Here is a 26,888-nt window from a genome sequence, read left to right as displayed (position 1 = left end):
GTGGGGGACCGGCAGGGATGGGAGGGTTGGCTGTTCACAACCCAAAACATCACGTAATTATTGATAATATTCTTTTCGAGAAATATTCTGTTACACATTGAACAGACTGAAGCGACGACGCCGTATTTTGTATTGCTGTCCATCGCTTGCAAACGGAACCTTTACGCTGCCCCCTTTTTCGCCTGTCTGAAACGAGCCCGTTTTTAGGGGGCGGTCTTGTCTCATGCGAGGGAAGCATCTTTTCACCCCGCCCCCATCTGACCCAGGGCCAATACTGTGATGACGAGGAGTGGAGCTGGGTTGTACAGATCGAGTGGCGTCAACTTAACGTAAGCAGCTCGCAGTGTCATCAAAACAAAACATTTTCCCAGGTTAACGCAGCACTTCATACACTAGCATTTAGGAGCGCTGATACATGCGCGTGCGCACGTGTCAGGCACATACAGACAAAACACGTCTGCAACATGATACAACTGACATCAGTCAGTCCGCTTATTTGTGCCCTGACCTCTTCAGGCGACCAGTCCATTCTTTCCTGACTTTGGTGACCAGTCATTTATCTTTATCAACATGCACCCCGACATTGATTGGCAACCAGTCTACCAGTCTGTTGTCCGTCTACATGCGCTATACAGCTGGGACGCAGGTCAATTTTACAGAAAGTGTAAAGACGTTTGGAGTACATAAAGAAATCTTTATTGAATGAAGCAAAACAATGAAGAGAACTTGGCGGCTCCCCTCTAGGAAAATAAATACATGATCTTTTCTTGTCGTTCACGTCAAAGCTCAACTCTCCTTTGGCACCGATGCTCGCCGCAAAAACAATCTCCAGTGTTGCCATGGCAACACGCCGAAGGCCCAACAGCCGTGCCGCTCGCTAACAATGTGGCGTGCAAAGCAAAAGTCCTCAGCTTGGTTCTTCGCCATCTTTGATCAAACCAAACTTGTTTGGTTTCTTTTGTTTTTGGGCGACCACAAAAAAAAGCCCGACACTCGTTCATAAAAGCGTGTAGGAAGGAAAAAAAAAACGAGCGATGCAGAGAACGCTTCCTACACGTCCATGAAGAAGAAGACTGGGAAAATGGAAGAGGGCGGGGAGTTAAAATCAGTAAAAACTGCACAGAAATCAGTGTTCTCACTGGTGGCCTGTCGGAGGCGCTGCTGGGAAAATCTTGTCATACAGTCACAGTGACGTCTAATTAGCAAAATCAGAGCAAAGACAATAAGAAAATCAACTTGTTTGGAGTTTTGCTCTTTTCATGGGCTTGTGTGTGTGGGTGTATGTCTGTGTGAGGGTGGGTGCAGGGGGTCAAAGGTGAGGGTTCATTCCATCTGCTGCAGGGTCAGAGGTCATCAGGAGGTCTATTGCTGGTCCTGGAAGGCATCCAGACCAAAGGCGTTGTCCAGGAAACGGCGAAGCTCCAGAAGGTGAGTGTTCTTGTTACCCGTGGCCGGCGCGGCGGCGGGGCCACGACCTGCGTACCTGACAGACAAAAAAAAAAAAGGGGGGCGGGGCTGTCAGTGCAATGAAACAAGATATAAAAGTGGGGGGGATGTGTGGAAAGGTAACAGTGTGAAAAGAGAGAGAGGAGGGGCGGGGGGCGCACTGACCATACAGGCTTGGCCCTCTGGATGGTGGTCCTGATGCGAGGTTTGACATAGTCGTAGTAGCCTTGGTTTTTGTGCTCCTCCTGACACCAAACCAGGTCGGCGTTGGCAAAACGCTCCGACTCCGCCTTGACTTGGTCAAACGGGAACGGAGACAACTGGACGCACAGCACAAGCCACAGGCGACGCGATCAAAGGCTACGCCAGGATCGCCAGTTGACTTTCAACAACAACAACAACAACAACACTTTTCATCCTTTCTGCTACTCGTTATGTAGTCCACCAAGATCGTCCCCAAAAATGGCCAATAGAAACGCCAACTGCCCTTGGAATCATACAATCACTCGAGGGCTGAAGCTATCGAATATTTTGCTATTCGGATATCCTCCTGAAAATTACATTGAATAATTGGGTATTCGGGTAAAAATGTATTCTTTTTTGCTCGGTTAAAGATACAGAAGACAAAAAAACCCCCCCAACAATTCCACTTAACCCACGAAGGCCTAAAGCGCCTGGCTCAACAGCTCCCCAAAACCTGAGATCGTCTTTGGAATCACCCTCGAAAACCACAAGTTTTCCCAGTAATTCAGCACCTAGAAAATAATGAATCTCTCAGCCCCTGTAGCGGACAGAAACATCATTCCAAAAGAATTGGAGAGATTAGACATGTCAGGCCCGTGTTTATTCATCTTGACTGTTTCAACTGAAGACGTAACAATACAGTGTCAGTGCAAGAGAAGCACTCCTTTTGAAAATTGGAAAAACAGACAAACTAAAAAAAACAATCGAGTGGTAATGACCTTCCTCTTTTCTGTTACACAGCCGTCGATATTTTCTTCATACTTTATATGTAGATGAATGTTGGTGTGTATATACACATGGTTACTGCGTATATTTACATTGGTTTTTGATTCTGAATGTTTGCTGTTAATGTTATACATTAACGGCTACATTATGCCGCCGTCCGTCCCTGTGTGACCTCTGTGATCTTTGCTGCTGCAACTCTGAAAATGTCCCCACTGTGGGATCAATAAAGGCCTTCTTATTCTTATATTCTGATGCAATTGATTAAGAGACACAGAATTAAATAATCAATAGAAAATGATGTATCCGCTCTACCGACTTTAAGGGTGGAAAGACGCAACACCCTAGTGGTAGAAATGCGGTTATGCACGGTTCATTCTAAATGGTTCATTAATTGAATTGCTGCGCCGCCCTTTTCCAACATTTTGGAGAATACTTATCAGCCTATAATTACTCACCCCATCAGCTGCCCCAGATTTAAAAATTGGAATGACTTTTCCACTTTTCTGGGAACTTTCCAGTAAAGGGGATATTGATGAGGTAAGTAAGTGGTTCAGCCAGTATACTACAGAACCTTTTTTAAAAAGTTAGCGGTCTTTTGAATGTTTCATATCTAATAATAATGTCAATAACTTGTTTTGTTTCCTCAACCGTTTGTAAATCAAAGGTCCCTGAGTTCTGATCAACAGAAGGAAAAGACCAACCAGATTGATTATAATTTTTGGTGAGCTCCTCAACAAAATAAGTATTGAATGCGTGTGCAAGTTTATCACTTTCTCTTCAGATATTGAACTACAGTTCACTTGACTGCAGCTGAAGCAATCAATCGAATACTCCCCATTCACAATGTCGACATTTTCACCTGGTGGACTGAAATGTTCAGGAGAAATGTGGACAGGGCAAAGGAGCTGCTTTCCTAAAGCGGTGAGAGCAACTCGGACAATATCTCTCCTGATAAGAAAGACGGCGACGGCGACGGCGGCGGCGGCGGCGGCGGCGGCGTGGTCGTCGTCGTCGTACCTGCTCGATGCGTGCGATGGCCACCGTTGCGTCCATCTCGCGGTTCTTCCTCTCCTTGGTGAGCTCATAGTAAACTTTGCCCGTGCAGAAGATTAGCCTCTTGACCTCTTCGGGACGCTGGGCCGCCACGCCGTCCTCAGGGATCAGCCTCTGGAACTCGCTTCCTGGACGCAGGACGAGCAGGAATGAGCAACATGATACAAGCGCATATATGTGAGTGCGCGTGTCTAGCGGGAGGGCAAGAGGGCAAACCTGGCAGCATTTCATCAAAACTGGACCTGGCCTCTGGGTGGCGCAGCAGCGACTTGGGAGTGAACACAATCAGCTAAGGACACAAACAAAAAACATCGGCAAGTTTCTTTTTGATACTTTCCGCCGGTACGTGCGTGCGTGCGCTTGAGTCTTACCGGCTTCCTGAAGGGCAGTAGGATCTGCCGCCGTATCACGTGGAAATAATTGCCCGGAGTGGAGCAGTTGACGACAATCCAGTTGCAGTCGTACAACTGACGCACCGCAAAGTCGTCGGTCAGCATCTGGGGAGGAGACGGCGCCGTTGGCCGGTGCAGAAGAAGAGGACGGATACACAAGCGCTCGCGGGCGGCATGCAAGCAGAAGTGCGTCTTGAACTCTTACGGGCATGACATCAGGGTCGTCGTTGCACATCTGGAGGAACCTCTCCGGGCGAGCGGAAGAATGTTCGGGACCCTGAAGACGTCACAAGAGAGACAGAGGACGTTACGAGGCGCACGCCGCTCTCCCGTTATTTCACCCATCATCTTTCACACACGCGCTACATCACAGAATTTGAGGCCGTCAATCATTTATAGGGCTGCACCTCACAAATATTTTGCTATTCAGATACCCTACTGAAAATTCTATTGAATACTCAGAATATTTGAATACAATAAAAAAAAAAAAAAACATCCGTTTTTTTTTGCTTTGTTCAAGAACAATTATGAATACGCAAGAGAAAATAACATTTCACTTAATGAACAGCCACTTGGCTGTCATTCTTTGATAATAATGATTTTTTTTCCCCCTCAATTTGAACTGTGCATAACAGTAAACTATAATTCAAATCTTCCCAAGAAACAGTAAGTGAGATTTTGAGCTATGCGACAAAGTGACGTCCGAACCAAAGTAGCGACTTGGCTGGCTAAATCGGCACATTGAAGTTTGCTGAAAATGGATCAGTAGGAAGTGCAAGTCTGTGATTTTCGCCTATGAACTCATTCACTGCCATTGACGAATGACTTGTCTTCTCCCAGTCCAGCGATTCACTTCCAGGAACCTATTTTGATATTATTTTCAAATGTTTTCAAACGTTAGGGGAAAAGAGGATCTGCAAATGTCTGGCAGTGAATGAGTTCAAGTGCCTTTGAAAGGAAGTTTAGGCTCTTCCCAGCTTCGAGGACTCCCTCGCTTAGCGGCTAGCCATGCTGGAAACAGGCATCCTATTATGCATTGTTGGCGTCATTAATGAGATGTTTTTTAGCGTCCTCGACTCAACATGATTTCGGCACGTCTTTGTATTAATGGCAACCGTTTGTGACCCCTTACTCTGTTAAAATGGGTTCCAAATATCCAACGAGTCAAGTCAGCCACTCCGCCACCACGCGCGACCAGAAACAACTTCAAAATAAAAGCACAGCAAGGCATTGATGTCCATGTAGCATTTGGCAAGCTTTTATTTGAAGTTGGCATTCTCAGCACGTTGGCGGCATGTTAGCCAATTGTTGCTTCGACTGGATTACCCCCGCCACCCCCACCCCCGCTCGCGGTAATAGAATTACTGGAGGACGTGTTTCACTCCGAATAATTTCTGACGGGTTTTGATAGTAAGAGGCCAAGTATGAATATAGCTGCAGTACCACATTGTGCCACAACATGGCAGGCAGCACTGAGCTCCCCTGGAAGAAATGCAGCATAGTTCAGAGCAAGAACCGTACGCTCCGTTTATGTTACAGGCGTGTATAGGTAGCCGTTGTCTGTAGCGTTAACGCTACGGTGCTGCCATGGATGCAATTGTTTTTATGGTGTCAGCAGCCGATGGCGTTTCACATGACACGTTAGCATAAAGCTAGGCGACGTTTCGGCGTCTCCCCGGGGACCGAGCGCGGCGCTCACCATGCCCTCCATGCCGTGCGGCAGCAGCAGCACGATGCCGTTCTGCCGGACCCACTTGGCCTGGCCGGGACAAATGAACTGGTCGATGATGCACTGCGCCGTGTTGTGGAAGTCGCCAAACTGCGCCTCCCACAGGATCAGCGCGTTGGGACTGGCCATGGCGAAACCCAGCTCGAAGCCTGAACACCATGACGCACAAGTCACACGGGCAGGAAGCGAGGCCGCGGCGGGCCGGGAGCCGTGCGGGACAACGGGGACTGACCGAGGACGCCGTACTCCGACAGCGAGCTGTTGCAGACGGTGTAGGGTGCCTGGTCTGGAGCCAGGTGGTTCATGGGGATGCAGATCCTCTTGTCCACGTTCTGGTCGTGGAGGACGTGATGACGGTGGCTGCAAAAGCGCACATACGCTTGTGTTCAAATGCGTAAGAGTTTGTCCAGCAAAACACGAGTGAAAAGGCAAAACAAAGTCACAGTGGTGTCTTGACTTGGGAGTTGAATCCATTCCCAGGCCACGCTTGTTTCACAACCCACGCGTCTCAAATCAGCTTGACCCGTTGAAATGAACGGAAATGCCGTTAATCCGTCCGAGCCCGCAAAAAGCACCTCCAAACATTTTATCGTAAGAAAAACAGCACTCGGCAATACTTGCTTTCCAGAGCTGCGCATTTGACTAAAACTTTGCGGTCCGTTTATCGCCTTCTGCCTATAGCCGGCGTACCCTTCCGCCACCCGTGATTTTGTCTGGCCGGAAAGAATAGTACCCGCCTATGGGCCTGCCCAACTCCGATTTTAAACGGGCTTACGTTAGCATTTCTGACTACAAACTGCGACCAACTAGCGCTAAATTTTGATCCGTCTATCCATCGATGCGTCTAATGGACCCCCGCCACCAACCCCCGAGTCCCCCCAGAAGAAACCCACGTCATATTCGAACATCCATCCATCCATCCATCCATTATCTCCCGCTTATCCGAAGTCGGGTCGCAGAGGCAGCAGCTTCAGCAGGGAAGCCCAGACTTCCCTCTCCCCAGCAACATCCTCCAGCTCTTCCGGAAGGATCCCAAGGCATTCCCAGGCAAGCCGGGAGACATAGTCTCTCCGGCGTGTTCTGGGTCGTCCTCGGGGTCTCCTGCCGGTGGGACATGCCCGGAACACCTCACCGGCTCCAACTAGCTCTTGGGACATATTCGAACATAAAGTGCACTAATATGCAGTTATTTTGTGCATCTACACTCTGCCCAAAGAGCTTTAAAATCCTCACAAGTAGACATGCCCAAAAATGAAAAACAAAAAGCAAGGGATCGGCTGGATTGTAATGGGATCCCGAACACCATCTGGTCCCCAACCAAATGTTGACTACATATGAAGGTAAAAGGCTTCACCTTGCTAGCATTAAACTTTGACGTCCGCACAAGTTGACTATCGTTCACATTTATGACTTTGAGTTTTTGGCTTCGGGAAACAAAGAATCCATCCTTCACATGTGGACACTCGTAGTGTCTGGATTCGTTTCTGCAAGTTCCCGAGCAGCAGTGTTTACTCGCCATCTTTCTTTCAGAGATAAACAGGCAGAATACAAGCAGCTATCACAGTCACGTGACTGAATTCTGCTCGCCGATTCGCAGAATTGCTTATCACTCTCTCACCCTTTGCCGTCTATGCCTCGCCGAATGAGGACTTTTAGCACGTTCTCATTCATTGCAGCCATCGATGGACTCGTTCGTCAGGGAGAAGGGAAAAAAAAAAAAAAAAGAAATACTCAATGTAAAATTGCACATCGTGGAAGCAACGTTGCCAATATTATCGATGACGGTATGTCTAGCCCAGCCCAAGTTTGCAGGACCACGGGAGAAACTCGTCAATTGCAGCACTCGTAGGCCAGTGCAGCCAGTGACTGGAGGGAAGACACTTGAGAATAGTGCAACTACTGCTCATGCTCCACTGAAATGCGGCAACCCACCTGAACGTCCCTCGCTCCACGTCCTGGCCCGACAGACGCACGTGGATGCCTTCCTTCAGCAGAGAGCCGAAGGCCATGTACTCCCCCAGGGCCCAGTCCACCGTCCGCTTGCGAACCATCTCGCCGCGACCCTTCAGGATGCGACTCAGACCTGAACGCCGCACGTCACGCAAACAGACGAGATTAGATAGGCCGATTGCGTTATAGACAAGAGGGCGAGAGAGATATAGATGCGGGGAGCTGGGTCGACAGCGATAGATACACTGCGGAGTGGGAGAGCGGGATCGAAAAAAAGGTTGCTGCGCCATGGAAATGAAACGGTGGGACAGTGTGGACGCGCGGTTTCGACGTGACCTCCGTGGATGGTGAAGTCCTCCACGGGGACGGAGGAGGCCACTTGTCCGATGTGGTTGAGGTTCTCCTCGGTCAGTCCGGTCGAGGGGCAGCTCATGGATTTGGGTTGTCCGTCCAGCGTGAAGAAACCTGCGCACAAACGCACAACAAGCTCTTGACGCCGAGCCCGGACAGGATGCGAGCGCTCCCCCCCGGGATGGCGTACCGGGCCACGGCGAGTCCAGCCAGTGTTTGATGTGCAGGATCTTCTCGTCCTTGGAGCGAGCGTAGGCCTCCTCGCAGATCTTGTCGTACTTGGCAATCTCCTCCTGCACGCAGAGCAGAAATGACTCGACAGGCTTAGGAATAACAACGACAGACAACGAAGGACTGCCAAACTGCAGATGGCTCCTTCAATCGCGTGCTTTGATCGCTTCCCAGAGAAAAGTGAAATTGAAAGGTCATGTACAGTAAACGGACTCATTGCAGGCTGGCATTTGCGCGTTTGCAGCAGACTGCAAGTATGCTTTGAAGCGTCGGATGCTGTCACTAGCGTTAGCCTCCCTCACGACCACAAGTTGGCACACACGCCCGCGCCCAAGCGCAGAAATGCCGCGTGCGCCGAGTCCCCAATCTGTTTTTGTGGAGCCCAGGAAAGCGAGTCGCTGGAGGTGCGCCACAGAGCACTTGATAGAAAAATACAAGGAAGTAAGCCTAGAGGTCCGGCATGCCTGAAACATACGTGGAACTTAGGAATCAGTGCTTGGTTCCATGGCAGCAATTATGTCAAAAACACCACAGTGTTGTGGCTTTTGTCCTTTTTGTAGTTTGAAATGAATTCCTTTTATCATTGTTGTTTTCGTATTGGTGTTGTTTTCTCATCTGTTTGTTACATGTGAGTTTCCACTTTTTCTATATTGAAAAATGCTCAAATAAAGAATGAAAATACTATAGAAACTTCTATGTACCTGTAAAAGTCATCCAGCCCACCCTCCCCCCGAAACCTAAATTGAACACCCCCGCCTTGAATTTGGATGATATTTCTTTCTCGGAGATATTTGGCCGCCACTTGGTGGTACCTCGTACTCCTGTCGGCTGACGCTTCCGTCAGCGATGAGCTTCTCGGCGTACTTGAGCAGGACGGGCTTCTGCTTCTTGATCTGCTTGTACATGAGCGGCTGCGTGAACATGGGCTCGTCCATCTCGTTGTGGCCCATGCGCCGGTAGCACACCAGGTCCACCACCACGTCCTTGTGGAAGGTGGCCCGCCACTCGGCCGCCACCTTGCACACGTAGATGACCGCCTCCGGGTCGTCGGCGTTGACGTGAAAGATGGGCGCGTTGACCACGCGCGCCACATCCGTCGGGTACGGCGACGAGCGAGCCATACGCGGATCCGTGGTGAAGCCAATCTATCCGACGAGAAAGGCAAGGCAAGGAAAGTTTATTGCTTAAAGCCGAAAAGCACTTTGTCCTCTTCCTAACCGAGTAAAAGTGAACGTTTAGTCGGATGTTTAAAAATAGAGGCGGACCGGCCTATAAACGGCTAATTTTTTCCCCCCGAAAAAAAAGGAAGGGTATTCACGCTGCAGATGGGTGACATATAACGGACGCTGATTTTTAGTAAAATGCCCAGCTTTTCCGGACTATAAGCCGCACCTATCTATGTTGAAAAAATGGGATATTTACTGCATTTACAGAACGATTTTGAACTGTAAATATACACGTATGTACCTGAACAGATTCTTTCCAAACAGTGCCTTTTAACAGCAACTTTGCTGATTAAAACGGAACAGAACCAAGAGAAAAAGTACTTATTTCACGTCCACCTTTTATTGCTGAACTTCCGCATCGCACACAATTCATTACCTGGTGCATAGCGCCCTCGCCTCAAACTCCTCCACCTGCAGTCAAATCTTGTTAATGGCAATTGTGTTGTATTGTAATTCCAGTTAGACCGCCCTTAGCGGTGGAATAAAAATCTACAGAATAGCCGCACCTTTATATAAGCCGCACGGTTCAAAAGCTAGGAAAAAAATGGCGGCTAATAGTCCGGAAAATACGGTGTGTTTGTGTGTGTGTGTGTGTGTGTGTGTTCCAGGTACAAGTAAGAAGTTGTCAAGTCCGGGACTGGGCCTAACCTGGTTGTTGACCACCACGTGCACGGTGCCGTGCGTGGTGTAGGACGGCAGATCGGACAGATGGAAGGTCTCGTACACGATTCCCTGACCGGCGAACGCGGCATCTCCGTGGATGAGGATGGACATCACCTAAACGCAGAACGTGAGGCGTCAGGGTCCGGGTCGGGGTCGGGGTCGGGCGGGTCCGGCACAACTCACCCGGTTGCCGTCGTTGTCCCCGCAGTAAAACTGCTCGGCCTTGGTCTTCCCCTGCACCACCGGGTCGGCCGCCTCCAGGTGAGACGGGTTGGCCACCAGGGACAAGGTGATGTTGCGGTCGGTCACGCGGTTGATCCTGCGGTGGTACATGCCCAGGTGGTACTTGACGTCCCCGGAACCCTGAGGACGGAACCCCGGCGGCGCGTCGTGAGCGAGGCATAACCGCGGCGACCGACACCAGAGCAGAACCGAAGAGTACACGTCGCTACCTCGTCTGCCGCCTCCAGCTTGGAGTCAAACTGACAGAAGATCTGCTCCAGTTCTTTACGGATCACATTGGCCAAAACGTTAAGACGACCCCTGGCAAACAGAAAAAGACAAGATGGGAGACAAAATATACTTTCAAGTGTATGTGGAATGAAGCAATTTTTGTGTATGAGGCATGTTCATGAGAACTCATTCAAGAGAGTGCATGTGTGATTTTTTTATTTGATTTTTTTTTTTTACCTAATCCAAAAAATAAATAAATTAAAATGATGAAATGATTAAAGATAAACTACAATAAAAAAAACTGTCCAGAGAAAGGCTGGCACTCAAATGATCTGGTTGACTTTCAAAGAATGCACCTCACGCTGCTGCTGCTGCTGTGTATGTTGTCATGTTTGCAACCACGCTTCATGAGCAGAGGCGTAAATGCGTATTTGCGGACAATGTCAAAATGCTAGCCCAAAGCAGTAGTGTCAATCCAATTACAAGATCCAATTGATACAATCAAAGTGCAGCATCTCCAAAAGACTCACCAACTAATCCTCTCATGGAGTGCATCCATTTGACGTGAGCCACCGCCTTAAGTCGAATTGAACCTGTTAGCGGGCTCATTGCGTTTGCCGTTTTATTGCCTGATTGAGGATTCATTGCGATGCTGCGGCTGCCGGCTAACATCGGAGCGAGCGCGTCACGGACAGGGAACTTCTTCATTTCCACACCACGTATCTATCGGTGGTGTTCAGTCCTTCATTGCAAGCGTTGCACTGAGGCAACTCGTCTTTTACGCCGATTGGGCAGCTTCTTCTTCGGGGGTCGGTCAAGGCTCACAAAAATCCTTCTTGGGCACTCAAAACACACTTTTTGTGCTCCAACTGTCCTCTAAGTGTTTGGAAATTGAACACCCTTGTGTAGCCTCTGCCAGCAGCCAGCATAATTCTTTGCAGTTTGAGATCAGGGATTTCTTCGCGCTTTTCTTTTCTCCAAACATGTCTATTGTGGTACATACTGATACAGTATTGAATTATTGCCCAGCTGTGCCTGTTAGGCCTGCTGACGATGACGTAATAGGGCGGATGTGTGTGCGTGTGTGTGTGCGCACGTATGTGTCTCATGCCCAATATGACACACTGTACTTGAGTTACCTGTGAGGCATGCCCATGATGACGTACTCCACCCCGCTTCCGGACGACATGTCGATGATGGTCTTGAGAGCCGGGATGAGAGACTCGCATCCCTCCAGGCCGAACCGCTTCTCGGCCGACCACTTCTTCTGCAGGAACTCCTCGAACCTGCACGCGGTCCACATACGTTCTTCGTCGCGCTCGTTTTGACATTTTCACTTCAAGGCGTGGCGGCGGCGCTACCTGGTGGATCGGACCATGCGGGCCAGCAGAGTCCTCTTCTCTTCCAGGGTGAACTGCATCACGCCCGGTGTCTCGAACTTTTGCCGGATCCACTGACACTGCTCCAGGTCGTTGATGAACATGAACTCGACGCCGATGTGCTGACAGTACGCCATCTGGGCACATTGACGCAGTCCGTGTTAAAGGGGCTTTCGGAAGAGCGCCTGCCCAACAAGCGAGCTTCAAACGAAGCGCCCAAGTCAATCGTCACGCGATGTCTGGAAAGGTCTGTGAGCGAGACCCTTCTCAATTCCGCCCCCGGCATGAGAGTGTGCGTGAGTGAGCCTGTGAGTTTAGCTCGGGGGTGATTGAGTGTGAGAGAAATTCAACAATCCATGTCTGGCAATTTCTGAAAAAGTGCCTGTGAGCAAACGGTTGACTTTAACATCACAATTGTGGCAATCTACATAATCCCGCCACCAGTGTGAGTGCGTCCGGAAGTGTGAGAGTGTGAGTGTGTGTGTGTGTGTGTGTGTGTGTGTGTGTGTGAGAGGGATACATTTGCCAGGCAGTCCATCTTTTGTTAGCTGACTACTATGAAAAAGGTTACGGTGAGCAAGGCACTGAATTGCGCCCTACTGTCACATCACAATTGGGCTAATTTGCGTCAGTACATGCGAAAGCGCGTACCTCCAGTCGTCGTATGATCTCCTTCAAGGGCAGAGCGCTCTCGGGACCTCCGATGAAGGTGGTGGTGGGAAGCCTGAAGATCTTCTCCAAGTCCGACTCGTCCAGGCCGTAGAAGCCTACGTGTGTCCCAGCATGCGGCGGGAGACAAAGTGGCAGGTGAGGACCTAGCGCGCCAAAGTGGCCAACAGAAGCGCCGCTCGGCCGTGATGAGTGAAGGCGCGGGCCGCGAGGGCGGCCAGGGACGCCGTTCCAATTCATCAACCCAAAGTTTCCCTCCAACGGTGCCGCTTCCCTCAATCATCAGCGCCGTGTGACTTATGACAGATCGGTGAAGACGACGACACCATCCTGCTCCTCCTCCTCCTCCTCCTCCTCCTCATGTCCTGTCAGTGAGCGGGGAGGACGCGCCGTCCTCACGTGGGCGGCACTCGCACGCACGCACGCACGCACGCACGCACGCACGCACTCAGCGCATGCCCACGCCACGTCAGCGTGCTCGTAGGAGGTCGCCGTCTCCAAAGCGGCGCAACGGAACAGAGGAGACGAGCGCAGACGTGGACAATGATGCCACGCGAGGAACGCGTGAACGACAGGTGGCGTGACCGGTGGCAGTTAGGTGGCAGTGGAGGCAAGCGTTAGGGGGAGTTCAGGTGACAAGTAAGTGGCAGGCGACAGTTGAAGGTGGCAGTTGAAGGCCATTCAAAAGAGGTGACAATGAACCTGGCAGTTGGGTGGACTCGAGCTAGTTAAGCAAGCTGCCAGTGAGACACCAGTCAATTGACGTTGAGACAGCTGTCCGGCGGCAGGTAAGTAAGTGACAGCTAAGGTGGGACTTAGGTGGACGTTAGGTGACAGTAACCCGTCAAGCAGGTGAGGCAACCGTTAGGGAAGTGCCATTTACTTGAGGTGACGCAGTAAGGTGACAGTGAAGCCAAGAATTGCCTTTTAAGGGACAGGTGACAGCAGCGATGGCTGTTCGGCGGAGTTTAGGTGACATTGGAGAGCCGGGAGATGCCCAAAACGACGTCACGAGCCCATTGGAATCGAAACACTCCGTGCCAAAGTTGAGTATGTCGTTTATTGAGAAGCGCAATATCAACTATTGCCCAGATGAGGTGCTCACGTGGAACGGCGCCGCCCTGGCGTCACTCAAGTGCTTGCATTTCAATAAGATGATTATTTTGCAATCAAAAGCCACTGCTAAATGTTGACTTGTTGGCCTGATTTCATTGACTGAATCCGCTGTTCGGATGTGAGAGGTGTCAAAAAAGCTCAAACGTTTGTGTCAAGTCACAGTTTGGATTGACGCTTGTTGACACAAAGATATTTTTCTCCGGATTTTAGGCAAAGCGGCTGCGTTTCATAAAATTGACCTTTGGTCTTATCCTACTAGAGAATGCTAAATGGTTGAATCAAACTTTTTTTTTTTTTTAAATGAAAGAAAGAGAGCATTTCATTTGGTAGATTTGATGTAAAAATATCTCCAATCTATTTTCGGCACCAGTTGGGCAAGCGACCAATTTGTAGTTCAGGTGGTGTCAAGCAGCAGTGAGGTGACGGTGAAGACATTTCAAGGCGTTAGGTGACAAGTAACGGTCAGATTGCTGTTAAAATGCCCGTTACGATGGCAGTTCGGTGTCATCGTCTCTCAAACGATAGGTGACTACGCTACTTGACGTGGCTGTCAGCGGGGCAGTTAGGTGGAATTCAGCTCACATGACCGTTAAGTGCAAGGTTGCATTTGACGTTGACGTGATGGGCCACACGTTCTCCAGGCGCCGGCAGCTCGGCAAGCGTAGTCAGGTGGAGGTTAACGTCAGGTGACATTTTCAGGCACAAGACGGCACTTGGGTGAGTGATATTTATCCAGGCGACGGCGAAGAGGAATTGATGTGCCAGTGAGATGACAGCAGTTAGGTAGAGGTTAGATGGAAGGCGGGGGGCAATGAGAGACACATTGGTGATTCATTAATGTCATTGGGGAAACAATTATTTTGGCAGCAGCTAGTTGTTGTGTGGCAGTCAGGCAACAGGATGAAGGGAAGAGTTTGGAGTCACTTTTGGATGTCTCTCCCTCATAACGGTCCCGACAAGTTTGTCGGTGTCCCAACAACCTCGGGCCTGTCGAGCAACGCGCAAGCCGCAATGGTTTAGAAACACACACCAAGCCCCACAAAGCAACAGAAAAGAAAAGGAAAGAAAACACCAGGGTCCCGCACGCATCACGTGAGCGGCAGCCAATCTGTGAAGCAGCAACGCAGCTCGGGCGCGGGCGCGGACGCGGCCTCCGTCCGGCTCACCTCACCGTGATTGTGGATTCCCCCCGACTCCTGCTGGGATCGGACATGTTTTGAACGGGACAAACATCTTCTGTTCACACCTGACCCATCACGCAATGCCAGCATCTCGCCATCAACCTCAGTTCAACATCTGGACGCTCACTTGGCACACACTCAGCGGTAGCGGCTAGAGGCTAACCAACGGCCAACGACACACACGGCAGAACACACGACACAACAAGAGGGGACCCACTCCAACACTGTTTGATCTGATTAGACGTGTAGCGAATGAAGTGGTTAGTGAGTGTGTGTATGTCAGTGTACACTGGAAGAATGACTTTCAGCTGCCATAGAGAAGAAAGGCAAACGTTGGTCCGTGGCGCACACACAAGCTAGCAACGCTACGCTACGCTACACCAGCGCCGCTTTTCGTACCTCCGACCGTGAGCAGTTTCAGCCGATCCTTGACTGCGTCTGGACGGGGAGGGGAGGGAGGGGAGCGGCAGCACAGGGAGGAAACATCCGGAAAAGTTAGTCACCTACAACCAACAGCCACGAGAGTAGCAGCTAGCACAGGAGCTCACAAAGACACTGCCGCTATCGCCTCCCAGGCTGGACGCCATGCCCAAGTCAGCGGGAGAGAGGGGAAGGGGAGGGGCTAATTCCCGTTTGCCGTCAGCAGGCGAGCTAAGCGAGGCTAAAGCTAATTAGTGGTTAGGAAAGCTGGGCAACACACTGCGGCAAGAACAAAACGGTCGACGAGACTTCAGCGGTTCTCAAACCGGGGTCGCCGGAAGCCCTCAAAACAGTTTGAGACTGCGCCGACGACAACTGCCATTCAACAGCCAGACTGCCTCGACATGCTGCGCTTTTTGTCATTCCGACTGAAGAGCTCCGATTGTCAAGTGCTGACATGGGATCTCCCAGCGCTGGTAGGAAGCCACCGTTCCCAAGCGCGCGCATTCGCGTCGAAACCGAACGTGCGCAAACACGACGTAGCCCGGCTATTACGGCTGAACTGGAGACATGGCGTCTGATCCCATTGGCCTAAGGAATCATTCACATTTGGTCTTTTTTATTCTTATTTCATTCGGTGTTAGAAAACACGTTACGCACCCACCTAGGGGAAGGCGCATAACATTATGTTTGGCTGTTCAGTTTCATTCTCCACTCACTGGAACACATGAAAAGCTGGCTAATGAGCCAGAAAGGTCAGGTATAGGAATAGTTGAGGCTGTTGTTCAACAGAGAAATATTTCCCACGTTACTTAAGGCTTCGCATTGTCATTGATTACAAGGGGGTCCTTGGAACCATTTCCGGAGCCCAAAGGTTTGAGAACCCCTGACTTCAAAGCCACGTAACCAGTCCTCTTGTTTGTCATCCACAACAACCCTCAAAAATGATTTGTTCGGGAGCAAGACAAAGGATTCCAAAGCAGAGAATTCTCCTGAGGGCTGGCAGTCCCGCCTCACAGCTCAAAGAGGTGACATTCCTGCTAGGTCGCAACTAAAAAACCTTTTCATGGCGGCACCGGCAAGACTTTTCGCTCCTCTGAAAAGCACATCGTGGACCTTCAGACTTCAACAAGACAAGACACCTGCTGGCCCCAAACATTCCGGATGTTCCTCCGCGTTCCTTTAAAGTGTACGATCAAAGTGAGGAGAAGAGGTCCTTCTGATGGTCAAGAAGGTTTAGGAAGCGATGGAGCGGGGGGGGGGCGGGGGGGGGGGAGCGGGAAATTGGGGGCTGTGTAGGGGTTGGGGATGGGGGCCGCCAAGCGAGGCACAGCTGCAGGAGTCTGCAGAGCCGTTCCGGTTCCTCACCCAGCTTGTCGGAGGACGTGATAATGTCAGTGGGCACGCACGAGTCCAGATCAGCGTCCATGATGCCAAGCGGGTCCAACTGGGCCACCTGGTGACCGCGAATCTATAGGGGAACGAGGACAGAGCCCACCCAGGACAGGAGGAGGAAGAGGAGGAGGAGGATGGAGGACAGTGAAGCCAAGTGGGGAAACACGTGGATGAGCACGAGGAGAGGGAAAAGCAAACAGGAAGTTGTGGAGCAGCACAACAAGCAAACACAACCAAGAGGAGGAAGAGGAGGAGGAGGAAGGTGGGTGGGTGGGCGGGACGTAGAGCCGACATTAACACAATGAGCACCAAGCACTTTTCTTTTGCTCACCGACATCCTGGAAGCCGCTATTGACGGGCGCGTCATCAAAATTCACACAGCTGATGCCCAGCGGGTCCAAGTGGGCATTGTGATGACCCATCACCTACACACACACACACGCGCACGCACACACGCACAAGTGCACACGCACGCGCAACAGTTACATCGGAAAGTCCAACACCCCGGTCAGTTTTTTCATTCCAACTTATTTTGGCGATGCATTATGTAAAAGTGAGTCGAAATGCTTGTAAGCGAGTCATTTTGAATTTTGCTCAGTTGTGACATCACAATTGATGAAAAATGACATAATCCCACCCCCAAGCCAATTTTCTACACGGATGATTTGGTGGCCAGGCTGGCTGGAGATCTGACATTTTCCTGCCACTACTCCGCCAACTACATGGAAGGACGATTAAAAGGTAAGCAGAGCTGCGCAGTTAGCCCAGATTTGTGTTAGCCTGGAATTGCGTTTTGCTGCCTTTACTTGCGATGTATGTAACGACCAACTGGAAAGTAACTAAATCTAGCAGCGTTACCTCGAGTTAGCAGCACACGTGCAAAATGTTCGGCTAAGTTGCCAATGCGGGGCTGCTCGGCTAAGGTTCCGCTACATGCGCCGCATTCGCGGATTCGCTGTCCAAGTGGTTCACAAACTTTTTATACCAAGTACCAGCCAAAAATGCAATTGCAAGAACCAACCACTATGTCCAACGCTAAAACTCAGGATGCAGGAGGTCTAAATATTGAACTCACAAGACAGAGGCTGTGTTGCTCAAATTGTAAACTACAACCTGGAAACATTTTAGGACAAGAGGAAAAAAAATTAATTCGTTTTGATAATTAAATAAAAATAAGGGAAAATATTTTAACTTTTTAATATGTATTTATAGGTATGAAGTCAAAGTGTTATGAGCAAATCCTTAAGAATTTTAAACTGCGAAAATTCAAATCCACTGCAATGCACATTAAAACGGTAAAGAAAAATTATACCTACCGGCAAACAAAAGAACAAAACAAAAAAAAAAGTTCTGCCTCCACCACGGAAAATCCAATCCAATCGTGATGTTGAATTGTTGGTGGCTGGTTTTAATGCTTGTCGTTATTATAAACTTTTTTTTTTTTTTTTTTTGAAAGATAGTCACCACAGGGATTGGAAAAGAGACCAAAAAAAGAGGGGTAACCCTGGTTTTGTCGCAAGCACTATTTTCCACCCACAGTCGTCATGGCAAGAGACGGATCCGCCCCCGCAAACAAGCCGATTTCAGCGCTTTCCAAACACGGAAAGAAGGATTTGGACTCGAGAGGCTCGTCACGTGTGTGTGTGAGCGCTTCTCCTCCACGCGTGCGTTTGTCAAGGGTGGCGTGCCAGCCTGGGAGGCTCATCCCGGGAGAGACCGCATGCGTCCGAGGAAGGTGATCCCGGGTCTGGCGCCGGTCCAATAGGGCCCGGGTTACGTAACATGAGTCACATGTGTCCTGTGAAGGCCCGCGTGATGTTGCCACAGCGACGGTGGCGGGAATAGGAGGGCCACCGGTGTTTTCTACCACGCCTAAACTTGCGTCATTAAAATCTCTTTAGCAATTCATCCTTTTTATTTTGCATTAGTTATTTAGCATCAATTATCTAGTGAGATAAAGTGAGGTAAATTAAATTTGGCAAAAGAAATGAATACACTTAAAAATAAAAAAAAAAAAAACCCTCAAATTTAAATTAGGGTTAACTTAAATAAATTTACACGAAGTGAATTATAATGAATACTAACAAACCTTGATATGTATTCATTGTTTTCACTTCATTAGTGGATGAATTATAAATAAAACATATTCCTTCAACATTTTTCTCAGTAATAATTAAACAATTGATTAAATAAGGAGTTTCCATACTGTTAGAAAATGAAAATCACTAAGAATTTTATTGAGGTAGATGAACTATTTCACATGTATTTACTGTATTTGTGACATCACAATGAGTGAACTACAATGAGTGAAGGCGCAATATTTTTCTTACTGCGCAATATTTCTGCAACCTTAACCAGACTGTTGCTACTGTCTAACTTGAATACACCATCCATGTTTTTGAAATTGTCAGGGGGGGGTTCTGAATATTCTTATGCGCGGTGGCATCTGTATTCATTTGTCCTGATTCAAAATCATTCTTTTTAATCATTTCTATACTTTGTGTAAGTTAAAGGTGATGCGCAAAGTAAGCTCCATGTTACCCTTGAGTTATTATTGTGCTTATGACCCCAAAAAAACGTGTTCACTCCTATTCATTTTTATTCATTTAGAGCTTAGTGGATGAAACGTAAATCAATGTATTTATTATATCGAAATGTCTTTATTGGATCAAATAATTGGATAATTAATCAAAATTAAGTGAATTATATGTATAATGTGACAAATGCGAATTGTTTTTAACCTCTAATATCAACAATTCAACATAATGCACTATTTATTTCAATCATTACAAATGAGCCATTTTAAAAATAAAACATTACACGAGTATGAAAACTTTGCCTTCGCCTGATTTATAGATTACTATTCACAATAATAAGATATATGATACAGGTGCTCCTGAAGGTGAAAAAAATGAGCATTGAAACACACATGAATAAGAACACATTGTTCTAAGAAAAGTAAATGCTTTCCAATAAGAAGAAACTGAGGACAGAGGCACGTTGCTTAACACGTTAGCGCGTACCTGGTAGGCACGGATGAGGGACTGCACGGCCAGGTGGTCCTCCACCAGCTTCTCCACGTTGGGCTGGGCTCCCACCAGGGAGGAGAGCTGAGGGGCGGCGGACAGGCCCAGGGGGGACTGGTAGGCGGCGCCGGGCGGAGCGCCGGCATTAGCGTTGCGGAAAAACACATCCCACGACTGGACCGGAACAACAAGACAAGCACAGCTCAGAGAATGTTTTCTTCTCCTCCATTGGAGACAAACAGGTTGTTCAGCAGAAACGACATGCTACGCTAGTTGCTCAACTCAACTCAACTTTATTTATTTATTTCTAAGCGCGCGCATCAGCTTCAAGCAAGTAGCAGCCCAAAACTAATCTCTCGGCCTGAGTCACAGGGCAGGGTTCCAGACATGGGCCGGTCCCGCTTGGATGGTTTAGTGTGGTTTTTAAAAAGCCGAGATTTCAAGAAGCGCTGAAACTGTCCGTCCGCATTCCGGCTGAGCAGAGGGGGGGGTGAGCAGTTACACACATAGGAGGGGGGAGGAGGGAAGGAGGATGCCTTTTGCTAGTTTGCTGAATGTACAAGTCCTAAAAAAAAACAACAACAACATAGTGCGGGTGGGTACTAGTTAGCCCCAAGGACAGCATGAGCGCCATGCCTAGCTCCAGACAAACATTTTTTTGCTAGAAGCATAGTGGCACCTCGCTTAATATTTGAAGGGCATTAGCGGACATTTTAGGGGCGCGCACAGTAAATTGAATAAATATTCACTTTTGTTCCATTTGCGCTGCATTACTGATCGATACTTGCAACAAATAACATTGTTTTCAATTCATTATTATTACTATTCGTTTAAGCCCGACTTGGGCGCAGGCGGCGTTGGTTCAGTTCTCACTCTTCGTCGGTGCAAATGTGAGTCTGAACGATTGTTTCAATATATGCCCTGGAACGCACTAGCAACCAGCCCAGGGGGAAATCTGCCTTTCGCTTGAAGTCAGCTGGGATGGAGTCCAGCTCCTCGTGGGTAAATTAAGATTCCTGCAAAACCTCAGACAGATTCACTTGTGATGGCACTCGTCCTGAAAACAGAACGCTTAGGTTTGAGGTTTCTTTTTTGCAGACAGCGGTCTTCTTATTCCAGTGACGAGAAAACTCTCTTACCTTGCTGACCACTGTCTGAAAAAAAAGAAACCTTAAACCTACTTGAACTAATAAGAAGACAAGATTGACATCATCGCGCTGTTTTTGCCACGACTGTTTTCTTTTTTCAAATGCCAAACTTAATGGTCACAAACATGCGAGTAGATGACAATTTTACGTGAACAGTCTCAAATGTTAGGGACAAAATGCAACCAATTTAGCAGCAGTCTGGAGCCCTGCAGGGTGTTAGGACAACAAAGGTGTCAGGAAAGACTATTGTCGTCCTTCAGAGGGAAACATTAGCTGCTACATGTTACGCTAGTACCAAGTGTGCGTGTCAGCTACAAGAAGTTAGCATTTGGCGGAAGAATCACAGAGTGTCAGAAAGGAGGGGATAGGTGTAATAAACAATTTTGCTCTATTCCTTCAGGCAAAAATGAGCAGCTCCATGCTATGCAAGTTACAAAGCATCCATGTTAGCTGATCGTAATTAGAATTTAGCAGCCAGACGAGACTGGTAAGCGTTAGCGTAGCCAAACAATTTATATATCCTACGACTGAACAAGGAAAAGAGGAGGGTGACAAAACACTGTTGTCATCCTTCAGAGGTTAACATTTTGTTTGGGAGCTGCTACGCTAGTTCCTAAGTGTGCGCATTATTATCTGAAAGCAGTTAGCATTGAGCAGCCATTGAGCAGCTCTTGGCCCGAGTCACAGGAGAGGAGGAGGTCAGAAAACACTTTGTCACCCATCCTGCAGTGGCAAACATTCGCTGCTCCACGCCACGCTATTTCCTACATGTGCGTTAGATGCTCACAGTTAGCACTGAGTGGGCGTAAGAATCAAGAACGAGGCCAAATGAGACAGAATCCCAAACCTTGGGCCGAAGTCACACTCTGACCAATATTTACAAAGGGTGGAGTGTCCTTTAGCAGGCCGCTAACTTCCTGTTTCTACTGACGGATGAAATGTGAGTCATCTGTGGAGCCTTGCCACATGAGTGAGCGGAGCCAACATGACCCTGAATGACTTCATACTCACTTGTCGCCAACATTCCGAAACACGCCCAAAGATTCCTCAAGCTGCTGTTGGGGAGCCGAACAACCAGAAACACGCCGGCTGCTATTTGTCTTCATGTGAACTTTGTCAAATTGAATCTAGCCGGGGGGGGGGGGGGGGTGGTTGTGGTGTCCCACACTCTTTTGTTTGAACAGAAATAGTACAAGGAGAACTCTAAGAGCTCCATTAGTGAAAGAGACAGCAACAATAAGCTACAACACTTCAACAATAGCCACCAATCTGAGCATGATTTTTTCTTCAGTGTTTCACACCTGTGACTGTTTATAGTGATTTCAAATTACTGCCTGTGGAAAGCTTTTATGATGGATTACTTACATGAATTCCGATGGAAAAAAGAATGGTTCTTTTCCAACCAGAGTCGTGTTGCAGGGGCAGCATCTTAAGCGGGGAAACCCAGACTTTCTTTTTCCCCAGCCACTTCACCCGCTACCAGGGTTGATCCTGAGGCGTTCTCAGGCCAGCCGGGAGATAAAGTCTCTTCTGGCGTGTCATAAATCTGACATTGTTTATTGTAATGCAGATGAATTCGTTGCTTGTGTTTGTTTAAAAAAAATACATAAAATACATGGGAAGAGGCACTTGAGACTATAATGGCATTGAATCGCAATATTGAGGGGGGAAGAAAAAAAAATTGCAATGAGATTATTTGTTCCCCAAATCGTTCAGGCCAACCAGGCACCTTTCGGCTCAGCGACTTCTTGCAACCCTGATGCTAAAGTATATGCGCAACCCTGATGCTGAAGTATTTGTACTCTTGAACTCTCATAATACCAAAATATTACAAACGGTTTCAAAATAAACTCAAGTATAAAAATAAATCCTACCTGGTTCAACCAGCTGCGTCTCAATAGCTTCCAATAGTTTGCCTTGCATCACTCGATTAGCATAGCCTTTGACGGTGACGTCGAACAACGGCTTCGATTTTCGCCGTTTGTCCGCATTCGTCACTTCCCGTTCTTGCCCAATGCCCCTATTCGCTAGCTACCAGCCAATCACAGTGATCATTTGTCCCGACAGCCCGACGCAATTCTACATGTTGAATGGGCCGAACACGCCCCAATCACGGCTGCGACTTTACGACTGGACTTGGCCTGAGTCACACTCAGAGTCACCAAAAAAGGGCCCATGCTTGACATTACTTCAAGATCATTAGCTGGCTAATTTCCTAAGCACATCCACTTACGGCTGGGAGTATCGTGAGTGGATTGGATAGCCAGGCCACCTCAAGAGAATATTTAAGATAAGTGTTTCAATATCGATATATAGAAGTTGAGTGATTACGAAGTGTAGTTTGACACCTTTTTTTTTGTGGCTTTTTAACTCAAATAAATGAGTTGATGGCTACTTTATGAGTTGATATGATTTTTTTTTATCATCAAGCATAATGTTTACATGTATACGAAGATTTTACTGCTGTAGCCTTTTTTGTTTCTAAATGATGTTCCGCAAGATTGTCTTACATTGGGGCTGCATTTATGTCGAGCACTTTGTTGCAAGGTTGCGGCTGTCCTTGAAGCGCAAAGTCAAATTGAGTTGAGTTGACTAGTGTGATGTCAGCAGTTTGGTGGTTCATGTGACTCAGCTGCTGGCATTGTGACGCAGTGGTCACCAATGACATCATGACACTGTGGTGGGTCGGGGAGGGGGCGGGCGGCGCTCCCCACCGCTGCTCACCTTGTGAACACTCTTGGGGTTCTCCAGCCAGGCGAAGTACATCTCCTCCACATAGTTGGAACTCGTCCCGTTCAGGAAGGGCTCCGAGGCCACGGGCGCCGCATAGCACCTGATGGGCCCTAACGTCCTTGCGCCCGAGGGGGCCGCGGCTGTGATGGGCCGCTGCGGGCGCACAGTCTGGGCCGCCTGCGAGGCGGTGAGCGGACGCAAGCGCGCCGCACAAGTCCTTAAGCGATGCATTAGTCGTTTAGTCCTCCTTAAGCTGGCGCGCACCTGGCGGCAACAGCAGCAACGGTGAGGATGACAAAGATGGCGCTCAATCCCAGAAGAAAAAAAAACAACCAAAAAAAAGGCAAGGCGTCCTCAAGGTCACGGCGGTGCAGGTGGACAGCAACTTTCCAATGGTGCCTTCCTCCAATCAGATCCTGGCATGAAAAGCACAACATGTAGAAATAAAAGCACAAACAGAATATTGTCACATTTTAATGTCCATTTGCTGATAGAAACACAGATGACATCATTCCTAACAAGGCTGGCTTGGTTCTACCTTGTTTCCCCAGCATCAACTTCCAACCGAACATTTTTTTTCTTTTCTCCAGGTAATGTTAAAAGAAGTGCTTCCTCTCGTATACATGTAAACATGATGCTTGATGATAAAAAAAAAATCATATCAACTCATAAATTAGCCATCAACTCATTTATTTGAATTAAAAAGCCACAAAAAAAAAGGTGTAAAACTACACTTCGTAATCACTCAACTTCTATATATTGATATTGAAACACTTATATTGTGATATACTTTTCAGTCTATCGCCCAGCCCTGCGGTCCTGCGGTCCCGCCCCCACAACCGTCGGGAAGTTTTAACCATGCAAGGTGAAAAGGATCAAGCATGTAAGGAAGCTGAAAGTGAGCGAAGACGAAGGCGAGCACGGCAGCGTTAGCTTAGCCTTCAGTGAATCCCCACTTTGTCGCTGTCAATAAAGTAATGACCATTGAAACCGCAGCCTTCGCCGTTACAAAATCGCACTTAAATGGCAAATGCAATTCATCGTTCAGCCCTAGACCAGAGCCATGGTTTAATGAGAGAACTCGTGCAGCTAAACAAGAACGCCGCAAAGGTGAACGCAGGTGGAAAAAAGACCGCAGGTCTTTATCAAATCCTAAAGACTTGCTGGCGTTGTTATCAAAGCAACATGAAGGAGTCCAAAAGGGCACACTTGTCAAGTCTTATTCATGCAAATCGTCATCATCCGCGTCCTCCATTTAAGACTATCGATTCTGCACTTAAGCTCCCGTCAGCCCTTTTGCACAGACTCCTCCCACAATTTCCGTGATCGATCACAAAAAACGACTGTCGCAAGGAACTTGGTACAGAATTTTATTTCTTTGACTTTTTGCACTTTGTTGAGAGTCCTGACAATTTCAATCTGTTGAAGATTGTGTTTCTAAATGCTGCTACATAAAAGGCAAGTCAACCCCCAAATTTTGTTGACAACAATATGTTCTATGTGCATCCACTAGTGCAGGGGTGTCCAGCTCCGGTCCTCAAGGGCCGCTTTCCCGCCTGTTTTCCAGCTCCCCTTGCTGCAACGCACCTGATGATCGTTAGCAGCTGGAAAACAGGCAGGACACCGGCCCTTGAGGACCCATGCACTAGTGTAAACACGGCTTTGAATAATATTGCATTTTAGGAATACGAGTTAAGCAGTAAAATCCACCCGCTTTTGCCCACCTCAGAGGGCGGCCATTTTGTCGGTTGCTGTCGACTGAAAATACATCGATTCATATTCCACAAACGCAATATCAATCAGAATACCGTGTTTGGACTAGTCGGGCTGCATAGAACATATTCTTGTAAAGAAAATTGTTTGGTTTGACAACCGCTTTTAAGTTTTCCAGTTATCTTTTTGACTGAATAGTTTCTGCACTGTGCCAGCAAAGGTTTTGCATTTATTCTCAAGAAAAGGTCAACATGTTCTTCTCTAAATTAAGGTGGTTGTTTTTTGGTTCATTTTTTCAGCTCATGTAGCCAATAGCAATCCCAACAAATAAATTGGGCAATATACGTACATTCTAATACATGCGATTGCTATGTGTATCGGCAGAACTCACTCGTGGATGATGGACGTGTTTTGTGCGCTGGCATGTCACTTCCGCCTTTTACGCAAGTCGGGTACATAAAACGATGGGACTGTCCAAAAAAAAAAAAAAATCTAAATAGGCCATCATGCCCTGCAGTGTAAACGTAGCACAAAAGCAAAACAATTGAGATGACGAAGTCATGAGTAAAACTAAAATAAAATTTTAGTCAAAAGACTCAATCAAAATACGTTGTCAAAACGAACACAACATTTATAGATGGAATTTTGTGAGACACCAGTCCTAGAAATTTTCTCGCACACCTCGGAAAAAACGGTTTCGATTTGAAAAGAGTAACTAAGGAGGTCACTTTAGAATCGAGCAGCAGGCGTGGAGAAGCTGAACAAGTTTTTGACCTTGTTCGCTCTGGTGCCTCCTCCTTGCCCCATACAGCCCCGCCCACCAGCAATCTCTCCCCTCCTGATTGGTGGAATCCCGCCTCAAAATAGACTCCGTTCATTTTCTACTGAGCAGAGCGGGTGTCAATCATCACGTCCTCTCCGAGTCAGCCTTCTTCTCCTTCGCCTTCCTTGCGAAAACAATGTTCAACACGCAGCAAGAGTGACACAAACGGCTCAAGCAAACGAACAAATAACACGTTCACATTGTCGCATAGAGACACTTGGACGGCCGCGTGACTAGCATGACAGCTAACTGCTTACATAATGAGCTCGCTAGCACCTACTTTTGACTTTGGGTTTTTTTTTTTTTTTTGTTGTTGCTGTTGTTTGGAAGGCGACGCCGTGCAAGCCGGTATCGCAAACATAATCTCAACCCACAAAAGGACGTTCAGTTCGCACATAAACGCGCTCGTCTGCGAGGACTGGAAGCGCTTAAAGTCACATTTCAGTGGCGTGTCAAGGTTGCTCACCACCGTCTAGTACGCGCTAGCTAACTGGCTAGCATGTGCTGCTAGCAAGAAGTGAGCGGGGTTTTGTCGGACTCAAATTCCGGAGAACGCCGGCATTTATTGATTTGACTCGTAAAACGACGCCCAGAACCGAGCTCGCGTCTGTAAAGTGTTCTCGGTGGCCCACGCGCCGGCTTACTGACCTCCAGAAACGCTGAGGAGCGGCTCGCCTGTCTGCCGGCTGCCCGGACGCCCTTCGACTCTCCCGGCGCATGAATGACAGCTCCGGCGAGGTCCCACGGAGCTTGGAAGTGAGGCCAAGGCGGAAATGACGTGGGTGACGACGTCATGACGCACTGACGCCAAGTGCGGACTAC

The 26,888-nt window shown here is 48.3% G+C and overlaps 1 protein-coding gene across 4 annotated transcripts; it reads right to left on the bottom strand.

Moving 5' to 3' along the window:
* Positions 1-673: 673 nt before the first annotated feature.
* LOC147146755 (2-oxoglutarate dehydrogenase complex component E1) lies at positions 674-26,881 on the bottom strand. 4 transcript variants are annotated; one of them, XM_086031895.1, is made up of 23 exons: positions 26,715-26,881; positions 23,522-23,946; positions 19,647-19,823; positions 16,955-17,048; positions 15,208-15,246; positions 12,494-12,609; positions 11,825-11,979; positions 11,603-11,749; positions 10,463-10,553; positions 10,194-10,373; positions 9,996-10,124; positions 8,934-9,266; positions 8,081-8,183; positions 7,876-8,004; positions 7,522-7,672; positions 5,822-5,949; positions 5,560-5,738; positions 4,066-4,137; positions 3,840-3,965; positions 3,685-3,757; positions 3,433-3,596; positions 1,612-1,766; positions 674-1,483 (listed from the first exon to the last, which is right to left on the bottom strand). In XM_086031895.1, exons 2-23 carry the CDS (start codon positions 23,759-23,761, stop codon positions 1,363-1,365), a joined length of 3,102 nt encoding a protein of 1,033 aa, XP_085888021.1. In that variant the 5' UTR covers positions 23,762-23,946; positions 26,715-26,881; the 3' UTR covers positions 674-1,362. The 4 variants fall into 4 exon arrangements, with proteins under 4 accessions (XP_085888021.1, XP_085888020.1, XP_085888023.1 ...); XM_086031894.1 differs by lacking the exon at positions 16,955-17,048 and adding an exon at positions 16,597-16,699; XM_086031897.1 differs by lacking the exon at positions 15,208-15,246.
* Between the last annotated feature and the right edge of the window lie 7 nt (positions 26,882-26,888).

This window comes from Filicampus tigris, chromosome 5 (assembly GCF_054856515.1).
Source record: "Filicampus tigris isolate MCC_2025a chromosome 5, RoL_Ftig_1.0, whole genome shotgun sequence".
Lineage (NCBI taxonomy): Eukaryota > Metazoa > Chordata > Actinopteri > Syngnathiformes > Syngnathidae > Filicampus > Filicampus tigris.
Note: the sequence above shows the minus strand (reverse complement) of the source record. Positions and strands in the feature narration are given on the sequence as shown.

Bases quoted from the DNA above. Each gene is read 5' to 3' on its own strand.
- LOC147146755 (XM_086031894.1), bottom strand. From the start codon at position 23,761: ATGCATCGCTTAAGGACTTGTGCGGCGCGCTTGCGTCCGCTCACCGCC. The intron at 8,005-8,080 runs GTACGCCATCCC...GTTTGTGCGCAG, and splicing joins GCTGGACTCGCCGTGGCCCG to GTTTCTTCACGCTGGACGGA. The intron at 5,950-7,521 runs GTGGGTTGCCGC...GCGCTTTTGCAG, and splicing joins GTGGAGCGAGGGACGTTCAG to CCACCGTCATCACGTCCTCC.